This window comes from Haliaeetus albicilla, chromosome 11 (genome assembly GCF_947461875.1).
Source record: "Haliaeetus albicilla chromosome 11, bHalAlb1.1, whole genome shotgun sequence".
Lineage (NCBI taxonomy): Eukaryota > Metazoa > Chordata > Aves > Accipitriformes > Accipitridae > Haliaeetus > Haliaeetus albicilla.
Genome location: NC_091493.1, coordinates 39,105,984 through 39,128,962, shown reverse-complemented (window position 1 = coordinate 39,128,962; position 22,979 = coordinate 39,105,984). Strand labels below are relative to the sequence as shown.

The window sequence follows — 22,979 nt, the reverse complement described above, 5'->3', positions numbered from 1 at the left end:
AACGAATTAATCAGGAGAGTCAAAATTCACAAGTGCACATCTTGTCAAATTAGTTTTCACATTCATTTTGTCGACTTCAATAAAAATCTCCACAATGCTCCCTCTCTGATAAGGCAAAGAAATTATGTGTTTTAAATATATCATCAAACAAATTGCAGATATAAATATGCTACCAATTAAGAAGGTAACTTAACAGACTGTCTAATCAATGCGTGCATCAGCTTTGACAACTCCGTATTTGACATTTAAGCTACTGCTCTGTGCCACTTGCTTCTGCTGTGAAAGGAAGTGAAGAGAAATAATAAAAAGTATGGAAAAGGTCCCTGAATGCAGACGTGCAAGAGCAGACTCATTGCACAGAGTTTCTCCATAGAAACCAGCTCTGCAGCAGCTCGCCGCAGACTCTGGTTAAGACTCATCTATACAACCACACACGACTGAAGCTCAGGTTATGGGCAGAAAATAAAACCTCCTTTCTGACCAAGGCAATGCTTTAAAGAAAACCCCTTAAAGTTAAGATGCTTCATAGAAACATATGTGCTAAGGCACAGGGTGCTGCAAATAGGGAAGCAATGGGATGGTAACAAAGAGCGAAATGTCAAATTACCAAAAACCCCCCACCAAAATGCAAAAAAGTCAAACCTCACCAGGGCAATATTAAAGGCCACACTGTGTCTTCTCCTCAAAGTACTTCCCATAGAGGTGAAACAGTCAGATTCCCAAAAAAACCCTCCACCACCACCAAGAAAATCAATGCTGAAGAGATTCATATTCAATTTTCCTCTCCTCCAGCTTTCAGGCAAACACTAAAGATCTTCTTTAAATGTTAGCAAGTGTCAAACAGTTTATATATTACCAATTTGGCATTGCCATATCATAAAGCAGTTAACGTTCCAGATTTTGTCCACATAAAGGGTTACCAGGTGTGACAGAGCATGTACGAACAGTACCAGCACACTCACACAACAAGTGCTGAGGCTCCGAGATACCAGCATCGTGCACCAAACATTCTTAAAAGAATTGTTAATATTTGCAGGCATTTTGTTTTGCCTCCCTGTTTTTGCCAGGCAACTATCTGCTCCACGTGTGAGGACTTACATTAAACTCCTCCCGGAAGAGCTTCCCTTCATCCGCTGATCGCATCCGAATTTCCTCTTCAAGATTTTCTACTGGAATAGGGAAATACTTCTTTGGGCCCGAGGGAGACCTACTGAGCAGCATGACTCGTTGCTGTTCTGTCGGTTCAAGGAAAGTATGTGTTAAAGGCAAGTCCAGAGCAATGGATAACAAGCTATTTCCAACTACAAATTAATTTTTAGGCTGGAAGATACCAAAACATATTTCTCACATTAGACTTCAATCGGTGATAAAGCTGATATAAATGAAATAAAAAGCAAAAACCACAGGCCAAGAGAACATCATAAATTCAAGTGGAACCACTACTGGTGAAATTAATAGTTTCTGTATTTACACCAGATTAAAATGTGACCAAGTTTTATTTAGAAGAGGAGAAGATTTCTTCAGCTGACGAAGAGCGTCCCAGCCCAGAGCGGCTATGCCACAGGGCAGGGACAGTTTTTAGCGTCTGTCACCAAGAGATGCTGCTAGATTATTTCATTTGTGAAGGGGAAATAATAACAGTAATAAAAAAATATCTTTAGCTTGGCAGACAACAGAAGCTCTGCAACCAGATGAGCTGTTGCAGTTGCTCTCTGTTGCCCCAGACGTCCCCAGCACCGGCTCAGCCCCGGCAGGAGATCGCTCTGCGCCAGCACGGTTCGGTACGGGGATTGCTGTGGGCGCTTCTTGCCACCTAGACCTCGGCTCGCGGTGGGGAATAAAGCCCCAGGACACCTTCACCTGCTGCCTTCACAGCCCCTCAGGAGCACAACTGGCCACCTGGAAATTCAAATGAGCATCCCCACCGGCGGCTGGATGAAGTGGAGGGATTAATCATAGAATCGTTTAGGTTGGAAAAGACCTTGAAGATCATCGAGTCCAACCATCAACCCAATCCCACCATGCCCACTAAACCATGTCCTGAAGCGCCACGTCTACGTGTTTTTTAAACACCTCCAGGGATGGTGACTACAACACTTCCCTGGGCAGCCTGTTCCAATGCCTGACAACCCTTTTGGTGAAGACATTTTTCCTAATATCCAATCTAAACTTCCCCGGGTGCAACTTGAGGCCGTTTCCTCTCATTCTATCACCAGTTACTTGATAGAAGAGACCAGCACCCACCTCACCACAACCTCCTTCCAGGCAGTTGTAGAGAGCGATAAGGTCTCCCCTCAGCTTCCTTTTCTCCAGACTAAACAACTCCAGTTCCCTTAGCCGCTCCTCATAAGTCCTGTGCTCCAGACCCCTCACCAGCTCCATTGCCCTCCTCTGGACACGCTCCAGCACCTCCATGTCTTTCCTGCAGTGAGGGGCCCAAAACTGAACACAGGACTCGAGGTGCGGCCTCACCAGTGCCCAGTACAGGGGGATGATCACCTCCCCGCTCCTGCTGGACACACTGTTTCTGATACAGGCCAGGATGCCATTGGCCTTCTTGGCCACCTGGGCACACTGCTGGCTAATGTTCACCCAGCTGTTGACCATTCCCAGATCCTTTTCGGCCAGGCAGCTTTCCAGTCCCTCTTCCCAAAGCCTGTAGCGCTGCGTGGGGTTGTTGTGACCCAAGTGCAGGACCCAGCACTCGGCATTGTTGAACCTCACACAATTGGCCTCGGCCCATCGATCCAGCCTGTCCAGATCCTTCTGTAGACCCACCCTACCCTCCAGCAGATCGACCCTCCCACCCAACTTGGTGTCCTCTGCAAACGCCGTGGCAAAGACAACGGCAAACAGAGCGGCAGACCACTTCCCCACGCGCCGATAACGACGGGGTGGCTTTCAGCAGCTGCACTCGCCAACTAAATCTGGCCGGCGGCTGCACTAACCCTTCATCGGCCAAGGGCACTACCCGGCGCCAGGCCACCGCGGGGATCTCCAAACCGCGCTCGCCGGGGTTCCTGTGCCCAAACGCCGACTGAGCAGGAAGCCGACGGGTATATTTAGAGGTTTGACTTTCTCTGTGGCTGCCACCCTGTTTGTTAACCCACTCTTCAGCTCGTACGCAGCGACGTGGAACCGGCACGAAGACGTAATTCTCTTTATCATTTAAGTTTTTCTCTTTGTTATCGCTAAAATAATTTATGAGCAAGAAAGGGACGGTTCCTCCATGTTTGCTAGGTTTGAACTGAGCCCTACAGAGCAACCCACCTGAAGGGCTCCCCGCTAACGGAAATAAACCCAGCACATTGAAAAAGCCAGGGGAAAACATTTTCAGCTGCTGAGAGTGTTTTATTTTAGTGCCACTGGCTTACAATACTGCCCTATCTCATCCCCTGGCTTGTTTCTCTTTACGTTCAGGAACCAGCCAGTAATTTCACAAAAAGTTAAGGACACTTTTTTCCCCCTTTTAAGAAGAAATACTGCAATTCTTTCCCTAAATACAAAGATCACAGCACCAGAAACCTAGATCTCAGCTGGCATCCTAATAAAACATATATAAAGAGCACAAGAAACATTTACAAAGAAACATTTGCTATAGTACAACTTAAAGTGAAAATTATTTAAAACCAACAACCGCAAGTTAAGATTACATATACACCAATACGGACCTCTATTTTTTCTGCTTTCTCTGTAATAACAATCCTATAACTTACATTACAAATAAAAAGCAAACATAACTGAATTCTTAATCAGCAAACAAGCATGTGTGTACACAAACAAAATTCACACTGAGAAGGAAAGCAAATCTCTCCATACCTTGTTCTTCTAAGATCCCATTTGGCATCTTTTTGTCCCCGGAGTTCACAACAGCTTTCCTATGTCTTCTAAACCTGAAATACACACAGTATGTTAAGCTGAGCAACTATGTTGAAAGGTAAGAAGCATTTTCCCAAACCAGTCTTTACCAACCATGTAATTCTGGAGAAACTCTTTCTGTTCATCTTCGCCGTGAGAACCACCACCACTGCAGCACCCTCCTCTACGCTGTGATGGAGGCTCCTGCCTCACCATAAGTACGCATTTCTCATTTCCTTGTTAGATCATATCGAAACAAGACTGAGCCAGTTCTGCATGCAGAGCTCCACACAGACCTACCTGAAAAAATAGCCAGCCAACAGAATGAAAATGATGAAGACCAAGAGCAGAATCAGCATTGAAGTCAGTAGGTCCTTGTGTAAATTGTTCTCCTCTGTAGAGTCTGTGGATTGAACACAGCAAACGTGAAACATTAGAGACATGGATTGCTTAATCTGTTGCAGAAACTGTGCTTGGTGCACCAAAAAATCTGTGGTTCTATGCAGTAATCTGCTTGTACTTACTGAAAGCATCACAAATTATTTAATATATGCAAAGCTGAAAGTGAAAGTTCAGTTTTGGTGTTTGAGTTGGTTTTTTTCCCCCCTTCAAAAGCACAACCAAACTACCTGCTGCTGAGAGTATCAAGGATATTTTTTGGAATGACTGGTTAAGCAAAGATTTTACTTGTAGTTAGAGTAAGTTTAACAGGTACAAGTTAAATTTGAAGCAGTACCCTTATGTGCATCAGCTGTTTCTCAGCCAGACAGAAATCACCAAAGAATGCCACCCCTGTATAGATTTTATTGACTCCAGAGATACAATGTGTTTTAAACATATCTCATCATTTAATAGTCAAAAATACTGCTGCTGGCTACAGGGCTGTAAAGCACATGCTGAGCATGACGGAGGGGGAAGGCAGGAGGGAACAGTGCAAACTGCAGCGTCTTCTATGGCTTGTATTAGATATAACATATATATTATATTATCTATTACTATAAGAACAAGTAGAAACAATGAGACTTTTAACAAATAGAATGGAGATTTAAAAATATATATCTTTGTTGTATCTAGTATAAATTGCAAGTCTAATCCTTCTGTTAATAGTGTTTTTATGTATGTGACTCTTTACATTTCAGCTTCATTATGCTTTTGTGACCTTTTAATTCTGCTGAATGATTCAATGTACTAAAATCATTAAAAACCCAACATGTTTTATTTAAGAAAGAAGAACTCTCAGCCTTACCCTTCAGCAAGCAAAATACAACCCTGCTACTTGTTTTTCTTTCCAACCAGACAAATAAATCCAAGTTAGTGTAACAGTGGTGGTGGAGACCTCGCCAAGTGGGAAGGATGAGTCCTTCACACCTGGAATTTATTGCCCATGCCACAGGACACAGAAAGAGGTCGATCTTTCCTCAGTTACGGCCACAGGAGCCAGCCGAGGCAGCAGCCCACGCTTAGGGCATCTACCAGGATGGTTCCCTGTGTGTCCAGACCCGCCCCGCTTCTCCATCGTTACACCAGCCTTCCCCAGCCTCCTTCATTTGCACTGTTTAGAAATCTTACCAATGTACACTCTTCCAAAAGCAATTTTTGTTGCTGCTGGTGTGGTGGTTTTTTTTCTTTTTAAGCTACATTTACACACTTTTAACAAGTTCTTCACCATTCCTACAGCAGGCTTTGAGAACTGCAGCAGTGATTCTCCTAACACATCTTGCATTCACACTTCCCTAAACTCTTTTTGTTTACTTGCAGCAAAGGCTTTTTGAAGAGATCTTGCACAAGCCATAAAGTGACACAACATAAAGTATCATGAAAGCACAAGACTACAGTAAATATATAGGAGTATGTAACAAACACCTGCAATATTACAGAAAAGAGCTCATATGGATAAACCGACTGACCAGAATTGATCACTGAAAAACCATTTGAGCATTGGTTTGTATCTTGTAAGCATCTGGAAACTCTCCGGATGCTCAAACAGGGTGTTAGGGCACAGAAAAACTTCCTTTAGAGGCATAGGTGCACTAGTGGCATACAAGGAAAAAAGGTATCTCAAGTCAACATAATAGTACAAAGAAAGGGAAGGCAATAAAATGCATGAAATTTGACATTTAAGTGGTATATAAAGATAAAAGTGACAGGCATGACAAAACTGTAATCAGAAACCATCACTTGACAGGGTTTCAGAAAATCACTACTGGAAGGAGTGTCTGGATGAACGTGCATCACCAGAAACAGCTTAACAATTTCTGTGTGGTATTTAGCAATACCGCACTCTGCATAGAAACCAAGGTCTGACAAACAAACAAACAAAATATCTATTTTTGCCCCTCACAAGCAAAAAGGAGCGACTTTAGCCCACTGTTGAAGTTTAGAAATTTCAGACTCAATATCTTGGAATCTCCAGGATTTAGGGGTTTTGTGTTAGTTCTCGTCACTGGCTCTGTGTCAAGACCCATGACACAAGGGGGGAAAAACAACAAGTTTGAGTCACAAGGGAATTAAAATTTCCCTCAGTTCATTACACAACACAGAAATCACCCATCTTTTCCTTTCAGAAGGGCTGATATACTCACACCACCAGTGTCTTTGGAAAACTGATTCCCAGACAAACACAGAAAGCCTCAATCCAACCCAGGAGAAGAGAAATTCAATCTCCTGCTGGACTACTGTCTACATTTCTTTAGCTAAGCACAGAGCAATTCTCTGCATCAAGATCTCACCTCTCCTCCTCCTACCCATTTCACAAGGAAATTAGGTCAAAACCCACAAACAGCCCCTTCTAATCTGTACACGGGCACATCTGTTTTCAAAGCCTTGCAGTGGCACACCAATAGCTTCACCTCTGCAGAGCCTGTGTGTAAGGCACAGTGTGGTTTTAAACAGTTTCACTTATTACCTGTATTTGCTTCAATATCTGCAACGAAAATTTTATAAATGTAGCCCAAAAATTCTAAGAGAAAGTTACAACTGGGCTTAGGCCATTGTAGACTCAAAGGCTGAAAGATCATTAGCCAACACAAGTGTCTACATGTTAAGTGGGATTTTAAGGGGAGACTGAAAGACAGACCTGTACTACTTTTTTTTAATCAGTGCTGCTTCAAAAATTGACAACTGAAACATATGAGTAAATGCATGCAGCCACTGCCAGGGAAAATTTTCTACTGCTCCAACACAAAAAGAGAGCTGTGGTCCAAAACCACAGGGCTTTGTGTTCGCAGCCCCACAAAGAAGATCATCCCAAGGGTGTTTTTTTTAGAAATACAATGAAAGAGTGACTTTCATCTTGACAAGAGAGGAGGATTATCGCCAGGAGGATGGTGGCAACCCCTCGTGCTTCCCCTGCCTCCCACCAAGGCTGACTCACTGGTTCTTCCCGGCTTCATTCCCTGTGCTGCTGGCCCAGCCGTCGGGACAGCTCTTTCTGGAAACGTATCACCATCTCCTTCAGGGTTATGATGTTCCCACTTTCCGTATGTGTCAAAAACAAAACCACCCACAAGAAAAAAAGGGAACTAACAGCAGCATATGCACATCAGTATCTGCCCTGTGATCCTCCCTCCACGCTCTCTCCCAAACGTTGATTTTCTTCATCCCGTTATCAGTTCCTTTGCAAGTAGGACCTGAACAGTAAAATGGCCTGTGAATAAAAGTGTGATTAAAGCAGTTTTTTCTCCCTCCACAAAAGCAAGCTAACAAGGCAAGGTGTGTAGTTTGCCCTAGAAAGCAAGCCAGGTACCTGAAATTATTCTGGTGATTGACAAAGAACAGACAAGATATTGTTTATCTCAGCACAAGAGAAATCCCACAACAACAGGCTCTATTTACTCACAAGTCTGAGCTTCTTTTCAAAAAACAGGGAACTTAACCCTCCATCTCTCCAAAACTAAAAGTAAACTGCTCTCACCCATTATTTGGGTTAGATTTCAAGTGGTTTTTTTCCAGGGTCCATCCTCCATCTCTTCTGTCCCTTCAGCAGACACACAAATGTCCTTTAAACAGTGCTCAGTCAAATCCAACCACCAAGGCTTTTGGGCAGTGACACGTGCCTCTGTTTTGGGTCAGAACTGTTTCAGACATCCAGCTCTGCAAAGGACACCGACCTCCTCCAACATTTATTTTACATGAAGAGTGGCTGTCACAACCTCTTGACACAGACCTTATCCATCACATGGCAAACACAGTGTGCTCAATCTTAAGTAGTGCCATGTTATAAAATTTATGATTATTAATAGACTTGTGGTCAAATTTTAATAGCGATGTTTTGTCACCTGCAGGCACAAAACCCAGCGCTTCCCAGTTTACCACAGTTTTGGTACTTACACACAATTATCAGAGTTAATGCATCCCCCAGGCGTGTGATACAAGAGCTCTTAGACACGTCTCTGCTGAAGAGCTCAGTCCAGCTTGCATCAACTTCTGCAGACAACTCACCTGCTTGCCGTGCAAGACCTCACACATTAATTTAGGGGATACTTCAGACCAGATAATCTATCGTGCATGAAAGCGTTGAGCATCTTCCATATTACTCCTTCAACTGTTCATGTTTCAAAGGGCAAGGAAGCATCTTCAATTTTTATGGTAGTCTTTCAGTGCTCCTCACATGCCTCACAGAGCAGGTAACTCTCAAAATTCACTGGGAGCAATCACAGGGAGCGGCAGAGCTCACCAAAGCACACACAGCCACCGGACAAAAACCCTTTCATGTTACCACCTTGTTGCGGGTACCGGGATGCTACTCGCAGTGCAGATGCCCATGTGGCTCAGTCTGTCCTCCTGCCATTGTTTGGACTGATGCTAAGGTTAAGAGACAGTCAAGTGACATATTTTGGGTAGTCCTTAGTACTTCTTGTGGACATAGGCATTTTTGAAGTGTTTGGATGGGTTGAGTAGCAGAGTATTTAAATTATTTTTTGTTGGTGTTGTAAAAACTTCTGCAAGTGCTTAACTTCTGTTTGCTGAACTTTCTGTTCAGATTTAAGAGTGATTGATTTATTATAATTAAGCCTCTCGCACTGAGAGAGTGCTTAATTAATCTGCATGTGCTTTCTATACGCTGAAAACCTACAAGTGAACTCAATAAAAGGAGAAGTCTCCTCCTTTCTCAGTTTTTATCTAGCCACCATGCCTCCTTGAGATCTGGTTGAACTTTGCTGCGATGACTGGGCAGAAGAAGTCTACCCATGCCAACAGGGATATCACAAAGTACAGACTAAGCTCTCTCACACTATTTTTGGAAGAGAAAAGCCCAGCCCTGCAGAGAATTGCTGTGCTTCACCATGCCTTGACTGTGGAGAGGAAGCAGATATGAAGCTGATAACCAGGAGGTGCATTTAGTACACATGAAAAACAAACCCAAATTAAAAAAAAAAATAAAAAAAAATAAATGAAGGGCAAAGGAAAAAGACCAGTAGGGAAGACAAACCAGTGCCCACAGCCTGCAGTACACAAGAAGGGAAGCAGCAGCAAATGCAAGAATCGTGCCTGCGTTTGCCATCCCAGAGCCAAAAGCCGCACAGCCGGACCCAGCACAGCCCTGCCACTGCAATCATGGAACAGTTTGGGTTGGAAGGGACCTTTAAAGATCATCTAGTCCAACCCCCAACCCCAAAACACCGATTTCTGAAGTTCTGCTTTTCAAACTAATTCTTGAAATTGAGTATCTACCAGCAAAGCATCCCTTTGGCTTTTAAATACCAAGTAAAATGAGCCAGCTTCCTTCTTCAAAACTCAATTTTCTGATGATGCCTCATCTTCTACATGAAAGAAGCACCATGAGTCTAGCGTGAAAAGTCCCCATCTCTGGGTCCCGTTCTGGCTATCGTATAGCAAGACTTCAGCCTTTCGATACATTGATTCAGTCATCTTCAAAGACACCCACTAACCTCTTGAAAGTTTAAACCAGCAATAAATAAGGCATCAAAAGCTGCCTTTCAACCTCCCACTGATCTGATAAATTCATTACCTCTGCATGTTAATACATCGGTAGTGGAAAGAAATTGTAAAGATGGGCATGAAACCCATGAAATATTCATGGAGTAAACACTAAAGGAATTTAAACACTTGGAAAGGACTTAAAAGCGTTACTACTGAAACTCCCAGGCTGCTTTCACATTTAAATTACATAACAAGTAAAAATACAAGAGAAGTAAAAGAATCCTGACTATGATTAATACTGGATAATTAATTAATATCTGAGTAGCCAGGAATTATTTGAAAGCTATGGACAGTATCATGTCTAAATAGTCTGTCACACATATTTGATAGCATAAAGTTTTATCTACTTGAAATACACTTTTTTTTTAATGCAAATCCCAATAAATAAATAAATACTGGTTCATATTTATTTAATACAGTTGAATACTCTGGGTGAATGGCAGTGCAATTTCTCCAGTAAATGGCAGTGCAATAAAACCCAGAAAATTCTGATTTTATGAAAGGGAAATTTCATGGTAGCAATTTCACAGTACTCTTGTAGGAAGCGAAATGGCAGTAGTGCTGAAAAATTGAGCCATACAGACTAGGTATCCATGTTTAAAATAAGAATAAACCCAACATTTTAATTCAACAAGTGTTTTAAAAATCAAGTCAGCTAAAATAATGACATGCAATAAATTGTAACTATTCCTTTCAGAATCAAAAGCATCTTATCTTTTTGGATCATTCATCAAATTAGCATGCAAAAGGAAAGCTGGGGTTTTTTTAGTATCCTTCAGTTCTCTCCATATTCTTTTAAATGGCTTTTTCTTGATACTTCAATAAAAAATCTTTATTTTTGTATTAAAAAAATTGTATTAGTTCAATGGGTATTAAATGTATTAAATAATCCTATTATCTTGGAACTTTCTATACAGCAATGTATTTTCAGTGTGCACATACTTGTCTATCAGACAAAACTCTTCTTCGCTTCTCACTGCAAAGTAATGAAGCCTTTGATATTCAGGAAAAAACAGTTTAGTCGTACTAATCATTTCTAAATCGTATCACTGAAATTAAGATTTAATTAAAACACAGACGATGAGATTACTCTTACCCATATTATCATACTTAAATTCAACACAATTTTGAATTAAGCTTTGAAGATGAACAGCATCTATGGAGAAACTCCCTTTTCACTAATTTGATTAAAATTCTGGGAAGTGATACAACTAACAAGTTACTTCCCTTTCCCAATTCCCATATTCTTACATATTCAGACCAAAATTAGTAACTTGTTCTCCTACTGCTCCAGATGCCAGACAAGAAGCAGGGCACTGACAACGACTTGACAATATTTCAGCAGAGCCATTTATTGGCAAATTTATACTTCGCTCAATTTCTAGATTTTTATTTATATTAGCAATTTATTTATTTTGAAAGCCCTAAGCAATAGAACACTAAGATTGTCATTACTAACCATAGAGCCCCTTGCTGCCCTAACCCTCCACTTCCCCTGTGGTGGTCTGTTAGTGCTCACCTCCACCTCCACTCTTCTCCAGCCTCAGATTTTGGTGAAAGCAAATGCCTAACACCTAAATTACTACAACTGCCGTTTGATTCTTGCTTGGCTCTCCTTCCATACAGGTGTAAAGTTCACAGGCAGATTAAAAATAAACCGACCAAACCAACCACAAAAACACCCTCCTATAAAGACTGGATGTCAACAACGGTCACCTGAAAACTTATCAAGATTTCACCACACTGTTTATATGGAACATCATCAGCTTTATTTCCCTTCAACCAAGTCCACAGAGCAGCTATCCCTTCGGAAATCCCTCTCTGACATCAGCATGACGTCACGCACTGCCACCGCCTCAACAGCAAACCACTGCCTGACAAACACTGCTCACCAGCATAGGGATTTCGAAGATAGCATACAATTATGAAGGTTAAGGACAACATGCAAGTAAAATATATCATCCCATCACAGAACATAATAGTAGAATCAGTATCTTAAATAAGAAACCCAAACAAACCCTTATTTGACTTGAACAAACGAACCCCTCTCCAGGACGGTAACGCGTTAGGATGCAGTTGTAGGAGGACTTAAAGCAAGAGGATGAAATACCAAAAATAGAAATGAGGATGAATAAAAGATGCTGTGGTGCACCGGTGAGTAGAAGACTGCTCTCAGGTGTTTGAAAAAGGCTTTTTCATTTTTCACCTGACCTAATCTTATGCAGGACATCTGCATTATTATCCACCTCCTCGAGTCTTGCCTTAGACAGCTCCTATCATTAGAAAACACGGAACACACATAAAGACTGCATGTCCTCATGATGTTTAAATATATTCATCCTGTTGTCTAACTGATAATTTCTTTAATTCCTATTATCTGTGTCCAGGTCCCATCACGTTGGAGACCCACAGTGACAGCTCCTGGGGCGTGCAGACCTTGCAGCCTCGGTGGGAGGAGCCATCCTGTGCTTTCCCACCTCTCCCAAAACTATCCTCTGCATTTCCCACACATGGGAAAGAGAAAGTAAAGCATACAGCACCAGTCATATGGAGATCAAACACAAAGGTCATCTGGCAAGATTAGAAGTGTATTTGTGGGGTCAAAGTCCTGGAAAAATATCCAGGACTATGTCACCAGGAGAACCTCACCAGAAGTCCCTTTCCACTCCCATCCCCGTAAATGAAGTGATGTCCTTACTTGTTGTTGTTGTTGGTTTTGGCAGTTCAGTTCCATTGGGTGGTAAAGCTTGTGCAAACAGAAAACTAACACAGAGCAGAAGGAGCGAGCAGGAATGTTCCATCCTGGACCTAAAAGAAAACAAAAGCAAAAGATAAACTTTCAGGTCAAATTACTATTACGTTTTTTCCTCAGGTCAGAAGAAAGCTAAAAGAAAAAAAGAGACATTCACTTTAGATGAGGGAAGTTTTAAAACTTGTTTTATACTCTCCCACTGCCTTATCACTTAACTTTCAGCTTTGATGCAGAAGGAAGAGCAAAATACCAGTTGCATGCACTAAGAATTCATTAAGAATGTTTTAAATCCACGAACAGGAAGATAACACTCAGCCATCGTTCAAAGACAACGACAGAAATCAGGCCAGAAAAGCTACTCTACATCAGTAAAACACAGCAGCTGAGGACACCGAGGCAAGGAGTCTGGAAGTCACTTCCATAGATAAGAACAAAACTCCTAAGTACCAGCAGCTGGAATCTTGGGAATAAATGCAAATCTTGAGAATAAATGCAAAAATCATGTATTTTTGGTGATTCCTGCCATAATTGCATGTCTTATGCCTTCTGCAAAGAGCACAAGTAGGAGCAGTGAGGGCTGCAGGAGGGGAAAGCAGCCCAAAACCCCAGCGTGGCCAGACCCTGTCTTAAGGGTCCAAGTGACTTTCTTCCATGAGACCAATACTTCACACACCGTGTAACTTCGACACACAATCTTGGCACCACAAATGCCTGGAGACCAAAACAAAGAGGAAAAGCTTTTACCAACCAAGCAGACCAGTAACAACCATAAAGTTTAAAGTACCTAGAATGAGCACTTTGCAGAGTTTCCTTATCCCACCCTTGATCTCCTATAGACATACATATGGTGCTTCATAGATGTTCCTCTGGAGTACACGTGTGTCACAGCTATGAGTCCGCGAGCTAGAAAGCGTTTGAACAAAGCCTTCCAAATACAGAGAATTTCAGGTTTCATGAGACCAGAAAATAATTTCTGATGTAGAGAAGATTAGAGAAAAAGTGTGATGAGAATGTGCTGCTGAAAAAAGTCAGGGAAATTAATTGTTGTAGATAAATGAGCTGGTCTAGAAACATTCTAGTCCCTCTAAATCAAGGTTTTTGTGGAAAAAATAAATGTTGTTACTAATTTGCTGTACATTTATCCAGTCCCTAATGAACATATTAATTATAAGAGGCTGCCATCTCAGCCATTAGCCAGTCTTGCTTGATTTAAAAATAATTTCTTTGGCATCACACGCAAACATTACTTTCTGTATTTTGCAAATGGCAGAACACATCCAGATGGTGGCTCTACATCCATTGCTAAAATTACAACCATTGTAATACTGCACAACACAGCTCCCCAGTGCTTCAGTATGATATATTTAATATTACAATTTCCATGGATATTGTATAGTAGTGCCTAACAACAGACAAAAAAAATCCAGGAACTTTGCAGTCATTAGAATAACCATTAGAAAATCCTTCCTTTCAATGTAAAATGGGATAATCCACCAGAAATAATCTCTGGATAAGCGCAAATGTATAAAAAACTTCTGTAACAACAACTTTCGCACCACCTTTTCGCCGCTCTCACATGCGTTATTCAGAAGCGTACATTATTCCCCACCTTTCTGCTATACCTAGGACTAAACTCAAACTCAGCACACACCTGATATTCTTTAAAAAAAGAAGAGAAACAGACCTAAAAATTAATTCTCTCACACTTTGAAGGGATGTCAGCAGTAGCAAGGCTCTCACCAAGCCGGGCACAGGAGCGGCCAGCACGGGCTCTGCTCAGCAGAGCGCACCCGAAACTGCAGCTGCCTTAGGGAGCACACAGACCCTTGAAGGAAAAGCATCAAGTAATCTCATCTGATATTACAATTCATTATTTGTTTTCTTTTTCAAGGCTCTGTTAGATACAGAGCAGCCCTTCTGCCCGCTGAAAGTACTGAAAGCACGCTCAGTTTACCAAGGTAACACCTTCCAGAAGGGATTGCAGGCTGCTTTCTATCCATTGGCCCTAAGATGCTATGTTAAATTCTTCCAAGTTTTATGAGTATATAGGAGTATGAAAAAAATGAACACGAAAGTAAAAAGACAAAATATATTTTCTGAGAAAAAAAAAACCACCCACATATAAAACTTTTTTTACACAGGAGCACACACTTAATAGCATTTCTTTATTCTGTCTCCCCATCTCACAGTTTGGAAGCTCAATGGATCTTGCTCTAACATAATGAGTGAAGTAAGAATAATAAAAAGTATTATTAGCATCAAACTTTATTTTCTTAAATGTCTTCCCCCCCCACCCCAGTCCAGCTTCCTACTGACAGATTTACTTATTCAATTCCTTCTACTACTGTTTATAATTTAAGCAGACTAGATGTCTCAAGCTAACAGGCTTAGTCAACAGCCAGGTTAACCCTGAACTAGCCATTCTTAGGATTAGACAACTAATTATGCATAATGGCTTATTGCAAAATGTATCAGCATTACCATCACATGCAGACCTGGTCTGACAACTGCAACGCAGCTTTGTCGGCAGCAGACCCCTCCTCCTCCTCTGAAACACTCCAGCTTTGAGAAATAGCTTTAGCCAGGACTAACTAGATAAAATCAAAACCATTTATGGTTTTGTTATGACAGTCACCATAGTAAGGGACCATACTGATACCAACTATATGAAGTTTTATACCTAGGCTGCTTGGGCTGAGTTAAACAAATATATATTCTCAGTCTTGTCTATCCATTGTAACAGTTGAGTAAGAAGTTAATATTTAGATGTTGTAGGAAAAAAAAAACAGGCTGTATTAAAAAACCAACCAACCAACCAAACAAACAAAAACCAACCCAAATTTAAGACAATCACCTGCCCTAAAAATCCCCAAGGCATTGTGAATTTTTCTGTTCAGCAAAACAAACACCCCCAGTGGAATTTGGTGTAATTTTGGAAGCAACCTATATTAAAAAAAACTGGTAAGGCTACATTGTATTTAGCATTATATATAACCTTCCAAAATTTAACAATTTAGAATTATAAAGCAATAGTATGCTGGAAGCTCAAAACATGCAGCAGCAGTTTACATGAACTGAGGGGAGGGGAAAGGAAGGAAGAGGATTTGGAAATCTGGAATAAAGCCAGAATAAAAGTGGAATCAACAGGGAAAGGGGCTGGCATTGCCAGGAACGAGGTGCTGAATGCTGCACTCCACCGACTGCAATGCTTTACACCCTCGGCAAAGGTTGCTTAAATCCACTGGCCGTTCGAGTAATCAATTCCAGCAGTTACAGTGAGCTGGTTGCTGAACGGTTTTACAGCATGGCGTTGAGCTCACCAGCTCACCCTTAAAATACATCCATCTCTTTAAAAAAAATAACCAAAATAATTGAAGTTGCTGGCAGGTTTCTAAGAGACTGGCAAGTGTAAGGAACATCAACATTTCTCACAGAATTACCATTATAAGGGTTGTACAGATAAAAAAAACCATGCCAGACATCTTGTATCTGTTCTCTTGAATGTGATAAAGTGTAACTTGAGTATATATTCAGTGCCCCACAATTTGGTGGAAATAAACACATCTTTGTAGATGTGTTTGTGATTATGCAAATTCTGGGATCTCATTTTTGTCCTAAGCACTGTCCTGGTTTTGGCTGGGATCGAGTTAGTTTTCTTTCTAGTAGCTGGTACAGTGTTATATCTTGGGTTGGTATGACGATAATGTGGACAACACACTGATGTTTTCAGTTGTTGCCAAGTAGTGTTTATACCAAGTCCAGGATTTTTCAGCTTCTCCTGCCCAGCCAGCAAGAAGGCTGGAGGGGCAAAAGAAGTTGGGAGGGAACACAGCCAGGGCAGCTGACCCCAACTGGCCAAAGGGGTATTGCATACCATGTGATGTCATGACCAGTATGTAAACTGGGGGGAGTTGGCCTGGGGGCGATCGCTGCTCAGGAACTAACTGGGCATCGGTTGGCAAGCGGTGAGCAATTGCATTGTGCATCACTCGTATATTCCAATTCTTTTATTATTATTATTGTCATTTTATTGCTGTTGTTATAATCTGTATTATTTTCTTCCTTTCTGTTCTATTAAACTGTTCTTGCCTCAACCCACATGTTTGGTGTTTTTTTTTTTCCCCCGATCCTCTCCCCCATCCCACTGCAGGGGGCTGGGGGGGAAGTGAGCGAGCAGCTGCGTGGTGCTTAGTTACCAGCTGGGGTTAAACCACAACGAGCACTTTACACTTCTGCTTGCTAAAGAAAGAAGGATTAAAACTTACAGCAAATTTAGGTGCCGCAGCAAGAGACTGAGCTTAGCACGATCAAGCACTACTTGCAACCAAGTAGTAAGTACTCCTCTTCAGACTGGGGTGGATGGGGAGGTGAGAAAGTTGCAATAACATCACAAAACACTGTAAGCTTTACTGTATATTTATGTATTTCACATACAGGACCTCAACTATATAATTTTTTGAAACAAAAAGCTCCACAGACACAGCAGCATTTTCCATCCTCAAGAAGGTACAACATCATGATAAACTCTGTTAAAAAAAAAAAAAAGGTAAAAAATAATAACAACTCCTCTTCAGAGGAAACAGGCAGGTAGAAAAGCACTGCTGAACAAGAAAGGACAACTGCATACTACAAAAGAAGCCTCTTGTTGATAAAATCAGAAAGGAAAAGATCCAGGTAGAGACATACGCTGTCGTTATTACATGGCTTTGCTGTAAGGGAACTGCTGCCCCGCCTGGAAAAAGAAATAGGAACTGCTTTCATAACCGTATGGGGATACAATGCAGTTTTATCTGCTTACATCCTACTACCTCCAGCCCTTATTTCCTGGATATGCATGAGTAAATGGCTCAGGCACTTAAGCTTTAACTCCATGGACTAATATTTTTTTTTGTAGCAAAGGATTCTTAGCTATTTCTGATTATCTGAAGCCTTAAAATGGTGCCAGAGATTCCTGTTACAACCACGGTTTTAAAAGTCTGCATTGTTATAGGTAAATGCTTCTACGTCCAACAGAGAACTTGATCCTATGACAAAAAAAAAAAAAAAAGTCGCTGTAAAATTGCACAACTAACTCAAATCCTGCCAAGGAGGCAGAGCACTTGAAATCTAAATGCAATCCAGTAAGGATCAGCTCAGACACCAGGGGAGCGTGTGAAGGCTGTGCACAGCTCATCCCAGCATCGGGATCGCTGCCACCGCCTCTCGCGCGGTCCAAGGAGCTGCCATGGGGGATGGCCCAGCTCCCCAAAACGTGAGAAAACAGCATGATTTTCAGGGATTACTGGATTAGTACACATGCTTAATTTCTATTTTTGCTGCAGAACTGAATTCTCATCTGACCTGACAGTTTAAGAATAAAACCTGGGTTTTAAGAAAATACACTAATAAAACCTCTGTCGTGCTGTGTGGCATTGCTACAGCTGTGGGACTTTTTTCAAGGAGTCTGATGCAGAAGCTACTTCAGAGTGGGTTAAATAGATACCCGTTCCCTGTATCCTCCTGAAGCAGGAATAAAACAGCAAAACATCCCATCTAATACAGAGGATGGTGGAGAAACTGTTGGGTTTTGCTTTTTTCCCCCAGGCTTTAGTATCATGCAGCTCAGGTCATGCCCCAGATTTTTAGTGCTAAAAAAAGTAATATTCTAAAGGATAAGCACCATCAATTCAGAAAATATAATTAGAAGTGAGAGACGTGAAAGCCCTGCCACTGTAGGTTGACAAATGCGTTGGCACCTAGGATGTTGGCCACACCGTGAGCGAACGCCAACCCCAAAAGATCAGTAGTTTAAAAAAAAAAAAATAAACAGCAAAAAGGGAAGAGGGGAAAGCCACACTCCCTTCTTGCTCTGCCTTTTCTCCTTTTGCTCTTCCTGCTTTTTACCCATAAACCTCCAAACACGGTTGGTCCCGCTGAAGAGTTTTAAGCCCCAGTGCCTGTTTTCTCCAGCTGGCTGGGGGGGTTCCCTTACCCGGAGCAGGTGAGCTGGCGTGGGCATCCCCCCCCGGCTGGGAACTCCGGGAGCAGCCCTCATCTCCGATCGAGCGGACCGCAGCTATTTTCTCTTTCCTGAAGCTCTGGCATTCCCACCATACCTCTGCCAACGCACCTGAGCACACCAGGCAATGCCGAGTTACATTTTAACTGGAATAGCTCTTGCGTGACTTCATTTTTGGTTAGGACTTTATTGCACCATTATGTCATAAGGCGGTTAAGAAAGCATTGCTGCAGCATTTCAAAGAAAATTATTCATTTGAATTACGTTTTTACAAAATAACCAGAAAAAGAAGCGCTCCTTTCCATTCCCAAGGAGCAGGGGGGAAAGCGGGAGCTTGCATGGAGATGAATTCAAGACACACGGCGTCAAGATAACGGGACCAACGGCAGACCGTTGTGCCGAGTCCCAGCGGACCCCTCTGACCAAAAGTCCAGGCTCTCCACCACCGGACTCCCTCTTGGGCAGTCAGCATCAAAGCCCGTGGAGCAGCAGGACCTCAGGCTCCGGCGCTCAGCATCCCACCCCGCGCCCCGCCGCTCCACGGGGCATCAGCTGGAAACAGCTCTTGGGTGTTCCTCTAATTTGGGGTAACCGTTCAATAACAAACTGTTACTTGGGAGTTATACCTTAAGCTCCAGATCGAATTTCCAGAAGTTTGGTAGAAGTTACCTGTTTTGACGCACTTTAAAATTTAGGAGCTTTAGAAAAAAATGAATGTATCCGGTCTCTTTCCCTTTGCTTTCTTTGCATCCCTGTGATCCTGGCTCAGAGACTTAGGATGTCCCAAAATCCAGAGGAAAAAAGAAAAGCACTTCAGGTATTTGTTGAGATGTTGTGCGTGCATTCAGTGCAGCCCAGCAAGCAGCAAGAAACTCGGGCAGGAACCTCTCTGCTTGGGAAACGTTCTTCAAAATTCAGCCACGCAGTCTGCTGCATGGCTGTTCCTCAGAGGCAAGTTAGAAAACACCCCATGATGAAAAGTTAAATTTCATCATAAAAATGTATTTCTTATGGGACTCTCTACAGCACACTCACTGTTGGGTGTTTTGTACATAAAAATACAAGCTTTTTTTCTGACCTCTTCAGGAATAGCAAGAGAATTTAAGGGATCAATATCTAATTTTAAAATCATGTATAATTTAATATAACCACTCACAAAATTATATCTGACAATAACAATTCCTCATGTATCCTATATGAATACCTGCAATAAAGATCATTTAAAGGAGATGGCAATAATTAGATTAAAAAAATACAAATTAGAATAACCACTTACACATAAGACACTGAGCGAGGCAAAGTACCAATTAACTGAATAAAATGAATTCCCATTTAGAATAATCAAGCTTGATAGACTGTCTTACTTGCTTAGTCACTTTGCTTCTAATTCAGGTAGACAAGTTATTGCATTTGCTTTCATTTGCATGTAAGAGGTCAGCATATACAGCACAGAGTCTGGGTGTGACAACAAGTTACAGCCCTGTTGAGAAATGATGATTTCTGATCTGCCGGTGGCCAGTTTCTCAGGCAAGCAGGCTAGCAACCTGCACGGCACACAGATTCATGGACTATGTACAGCTTAACAAGGATTTATAGAGAAAATATGTTAGCTGTTTAAAAAAGTTATGTTTAAAGATACATGCCTGAATACAGACAAAAATTACCGGTTTTGCAATAGTAATTTTTAAATTCTACTGACCCAATATAGCTGGTCCTATCGGTCTTTCTCAGTATCATGAGCAAGTCTCAAAACCCAGTCTACCATGGCTAACACTAGTTCAAATCCATTTCAATTAGCAATGCTGAGATCTCCAGCAAATATAAATCACTGGTTGTCACCAGCAGATTAAGCACTGCATTAGCAGGTCTGCTCTGAAAAGGATTAAATGACAGTGTTGACAGTGGGGTTGACATGCCACCATTACAAAGTGACATTTGCCACATTAAAAATAGTGAGGAATTTTTCAATCGGATTCTACAAAAGCACCCAGGACCAGGAGGCAGCGGTGCTCAGTATGAAGGCAGCAGCGCTGAGTATGATGGTGATCTCCTTCCTTCTATTTTCTTGGGTTCTTTGGTACTACCACTCACCAGCTTTAGGTTCAAAGCAGTTATGAAGATATGCTATGTGATAAATTGTATAAAAAATAGGTTTGGTTTAGATGTGTTTAAAACCAGGAATATAATGAACTTTGACTGCAGCCTTAATTCTGGAAAAGTATACATTTCCCACTCAGGTATTACGTATATGACTTATCTGCAGCCCCATAGTTCTCGAAATGAGGGGAAAAAAAAGAAAGATTTCTTTTCCAAGCCAAGTGGCTCTCAATGAAGCACTACAAAGATTGTGAAGACTTTGGGACATCGTATCTAAAACTACACTTGGAACAGACAGCTTTCATACCACAAAAACTCAAAATTAGGAAAAGAGCACACAAAAAAGAGAAGGAACTACAACTTCAGAGAGAGAGAGAAAATTATTTTCAAATTCAAAACTCTGTTTCCGTGCTCCAATTAAAAAAGGTTAGGACAATTAATACATTCTCTCTCTTGTAGATGTTCATTTACTCTCAAACACTTTTTAAAGAACTCTTTTGCCAGTTTTTGCAGTTGTCTGACCAGCTTTGGCAGGAAACAACAGTCTCAGCAGGTGCATTTCTGACATAGTTATAATCCACCTTCACTGGCTAGCACCAAGACCAGTATTGATTTAAACTGAGCTAGGGTAAGCCAGTCCACACTAACCAGAACAAATGAAATATAATTAATCAGGACGAAGCCAGCAATCAAATTGTAATTTATAAAATAGCTCCCCCAACTGATGACACAATGACTGAACACTCTTTGTAGATACAGCATTCTTTTCAGATGTGATGAGCACCATTATGGATGTCTGCCTTCCAAGCCCAGACTGCTATAACCAGGAGCCATAGTTCCACAGTCAATGCACTGAGAACACTACTTCACAACTTTCTTACCTGATATACAGCAAAGTGTTTTAATATTCCTGAAAATTTAAACAAAATTCTTGTAGTGCCTTCCGTTACAAAAAAAAACCCAACCCAAACACAAATACCTTTATTAATTTAAAAAATCCCCTAATAATATACTTTTAAAAGATCCATAGCTGTTATGTCATGAACTGAGGCTTTAATCATTCAGGAGGAAGTTAAAATAACTCCTATCTAAAGCTAAGTGTAAAGTCCCGTGATTTCAGCATAATTAATTGAGTCATGTTTTATTTAGGTGTTTACACAACTGCAAGAGGATTAATTCCAAATACAACCAATATAGCTGTAAAGTGCTCAATAATACGGCAGAGCAAGAAGGGCCTGCCCAAAGCCCTGATGCTCTGGGTAAGGCCTCATCAGCCCAAAATGCAGGGCTACGATCAGTTTGCTATCCCGTAGGTTCATATATTTTACGCACCGTGACATGGGAAGGGTCAGGCAGGTCCCCTCCTAACTTCTCCTACGGAGGCAAACTATTTCACCAACTCGCACGGTGCAGCTGATAACTCCTGCTTCAGGCTTTGCAACAGCTCTGCGTCTGCATGCCGTCCTCTCCACAATGTTTCCCTAATTAGTCAAGATTGCTTTGAATGCCATTAATACAATACTTCCCATGCAAGCCAAGCTGTTAATAGACACAATACATAATAACATCCAGGCTGCTGTGAAGGCCACACACCTGCACTCCTCAGGGCAGAGTTCTTATAATTAATAGCTGCTCTGAAAGCATTGGTTTCATCACATCCATCTTCTCCTAACATGCCTCTGAGAAAGCATCATCTCTCTGAGACAGGGTCAAAACCCCACAACAACATCTACAGGCTCTGCTGAAATCTGTAAGGCATGCTACACTGTCATGGGAAAACCCCTGATGTGACAGGACATGTCACTCCTTACACATCTTTCCAACAGTTTCCAGTACTGATATTTAATTGTTTCAGTATTTTTCCTGGAGATGGAGTTAAGCTGTGAAACCTCCAGCTCAAACCTTCCCAAAGCGGACTCACACAATGCCCTCTGCCCACTCACACAACGTCTCCCGGTCCCTGCGAGCTCCCAAACACAAACCTGGAGATCGCTCCAGCCTGTTCTCAGACAAGAATTTCACACAAGCCAGCTAGTTTGAAAATACCTAACTTTGCTTGAATGCAAGTTTGTCCTTCCCTCGTCGCAGCCGAGTTCCCATCCCTAGCACCTGGTGGGTTCGGTTGCCTGTTCCCTGCTCGTCCCCAGGCAGAGCAGGAGCCCGAGGTGCTGAGCATCCTCTGCCAGGGAGGAGAGCTCATCCACCGCTCTTCCAGACGTTCTTTCACCTACCTTCAGCACTCACATCGGCAGCCCCTGAAGGACTATTTCTTTCAGTGACACTTAAGCCCAACCACTCGCAGTCATCTCGTCAAGGTACAGCTGTAAAGGA

General features: G+C 41.9%; 1 protein-coding gene across 4 annotated transcripts in view; it reads right to left on the bottom strand.

Annotated features, from left to right (window-relative positions):
* PTPRE (protein tyrosine phosphatase receptor type E) overlaps nt 1–22,979 on the bottom strand; it is a 118,129-nt gene that overhangs the window by 35,629 nt on the left and 59,521 nt on the right. For all 4 annotated transcript variants that reach the window (XM_069797217.1, XM_069797215.1, XM_069797216.1 and 1 more), the window contains exons 2-5: nt 12,500–12,609; nt 4,159–4,261; nt 3,820–3,893; nt 1,099–1,235 (exon numbers count right to left, since the gene is read on the bottom strand). In XM_069797217.1, the coding sequence (XP_069653318.1) occupies nt 1,099–1,235; nt 3,820–3,893; nt 4,159–4,261; nt 12,500–12,602 (417 nt within the window). In that variant the 5' untranslated portion in view covers nt 12,603–12,609. The remainder of the gene's footprint in view (nt 1–1,098; nt 1,236–3,819; nt 3,894–4,158; nt 4,262–12,499; nt 12,610–22,979) is intronic.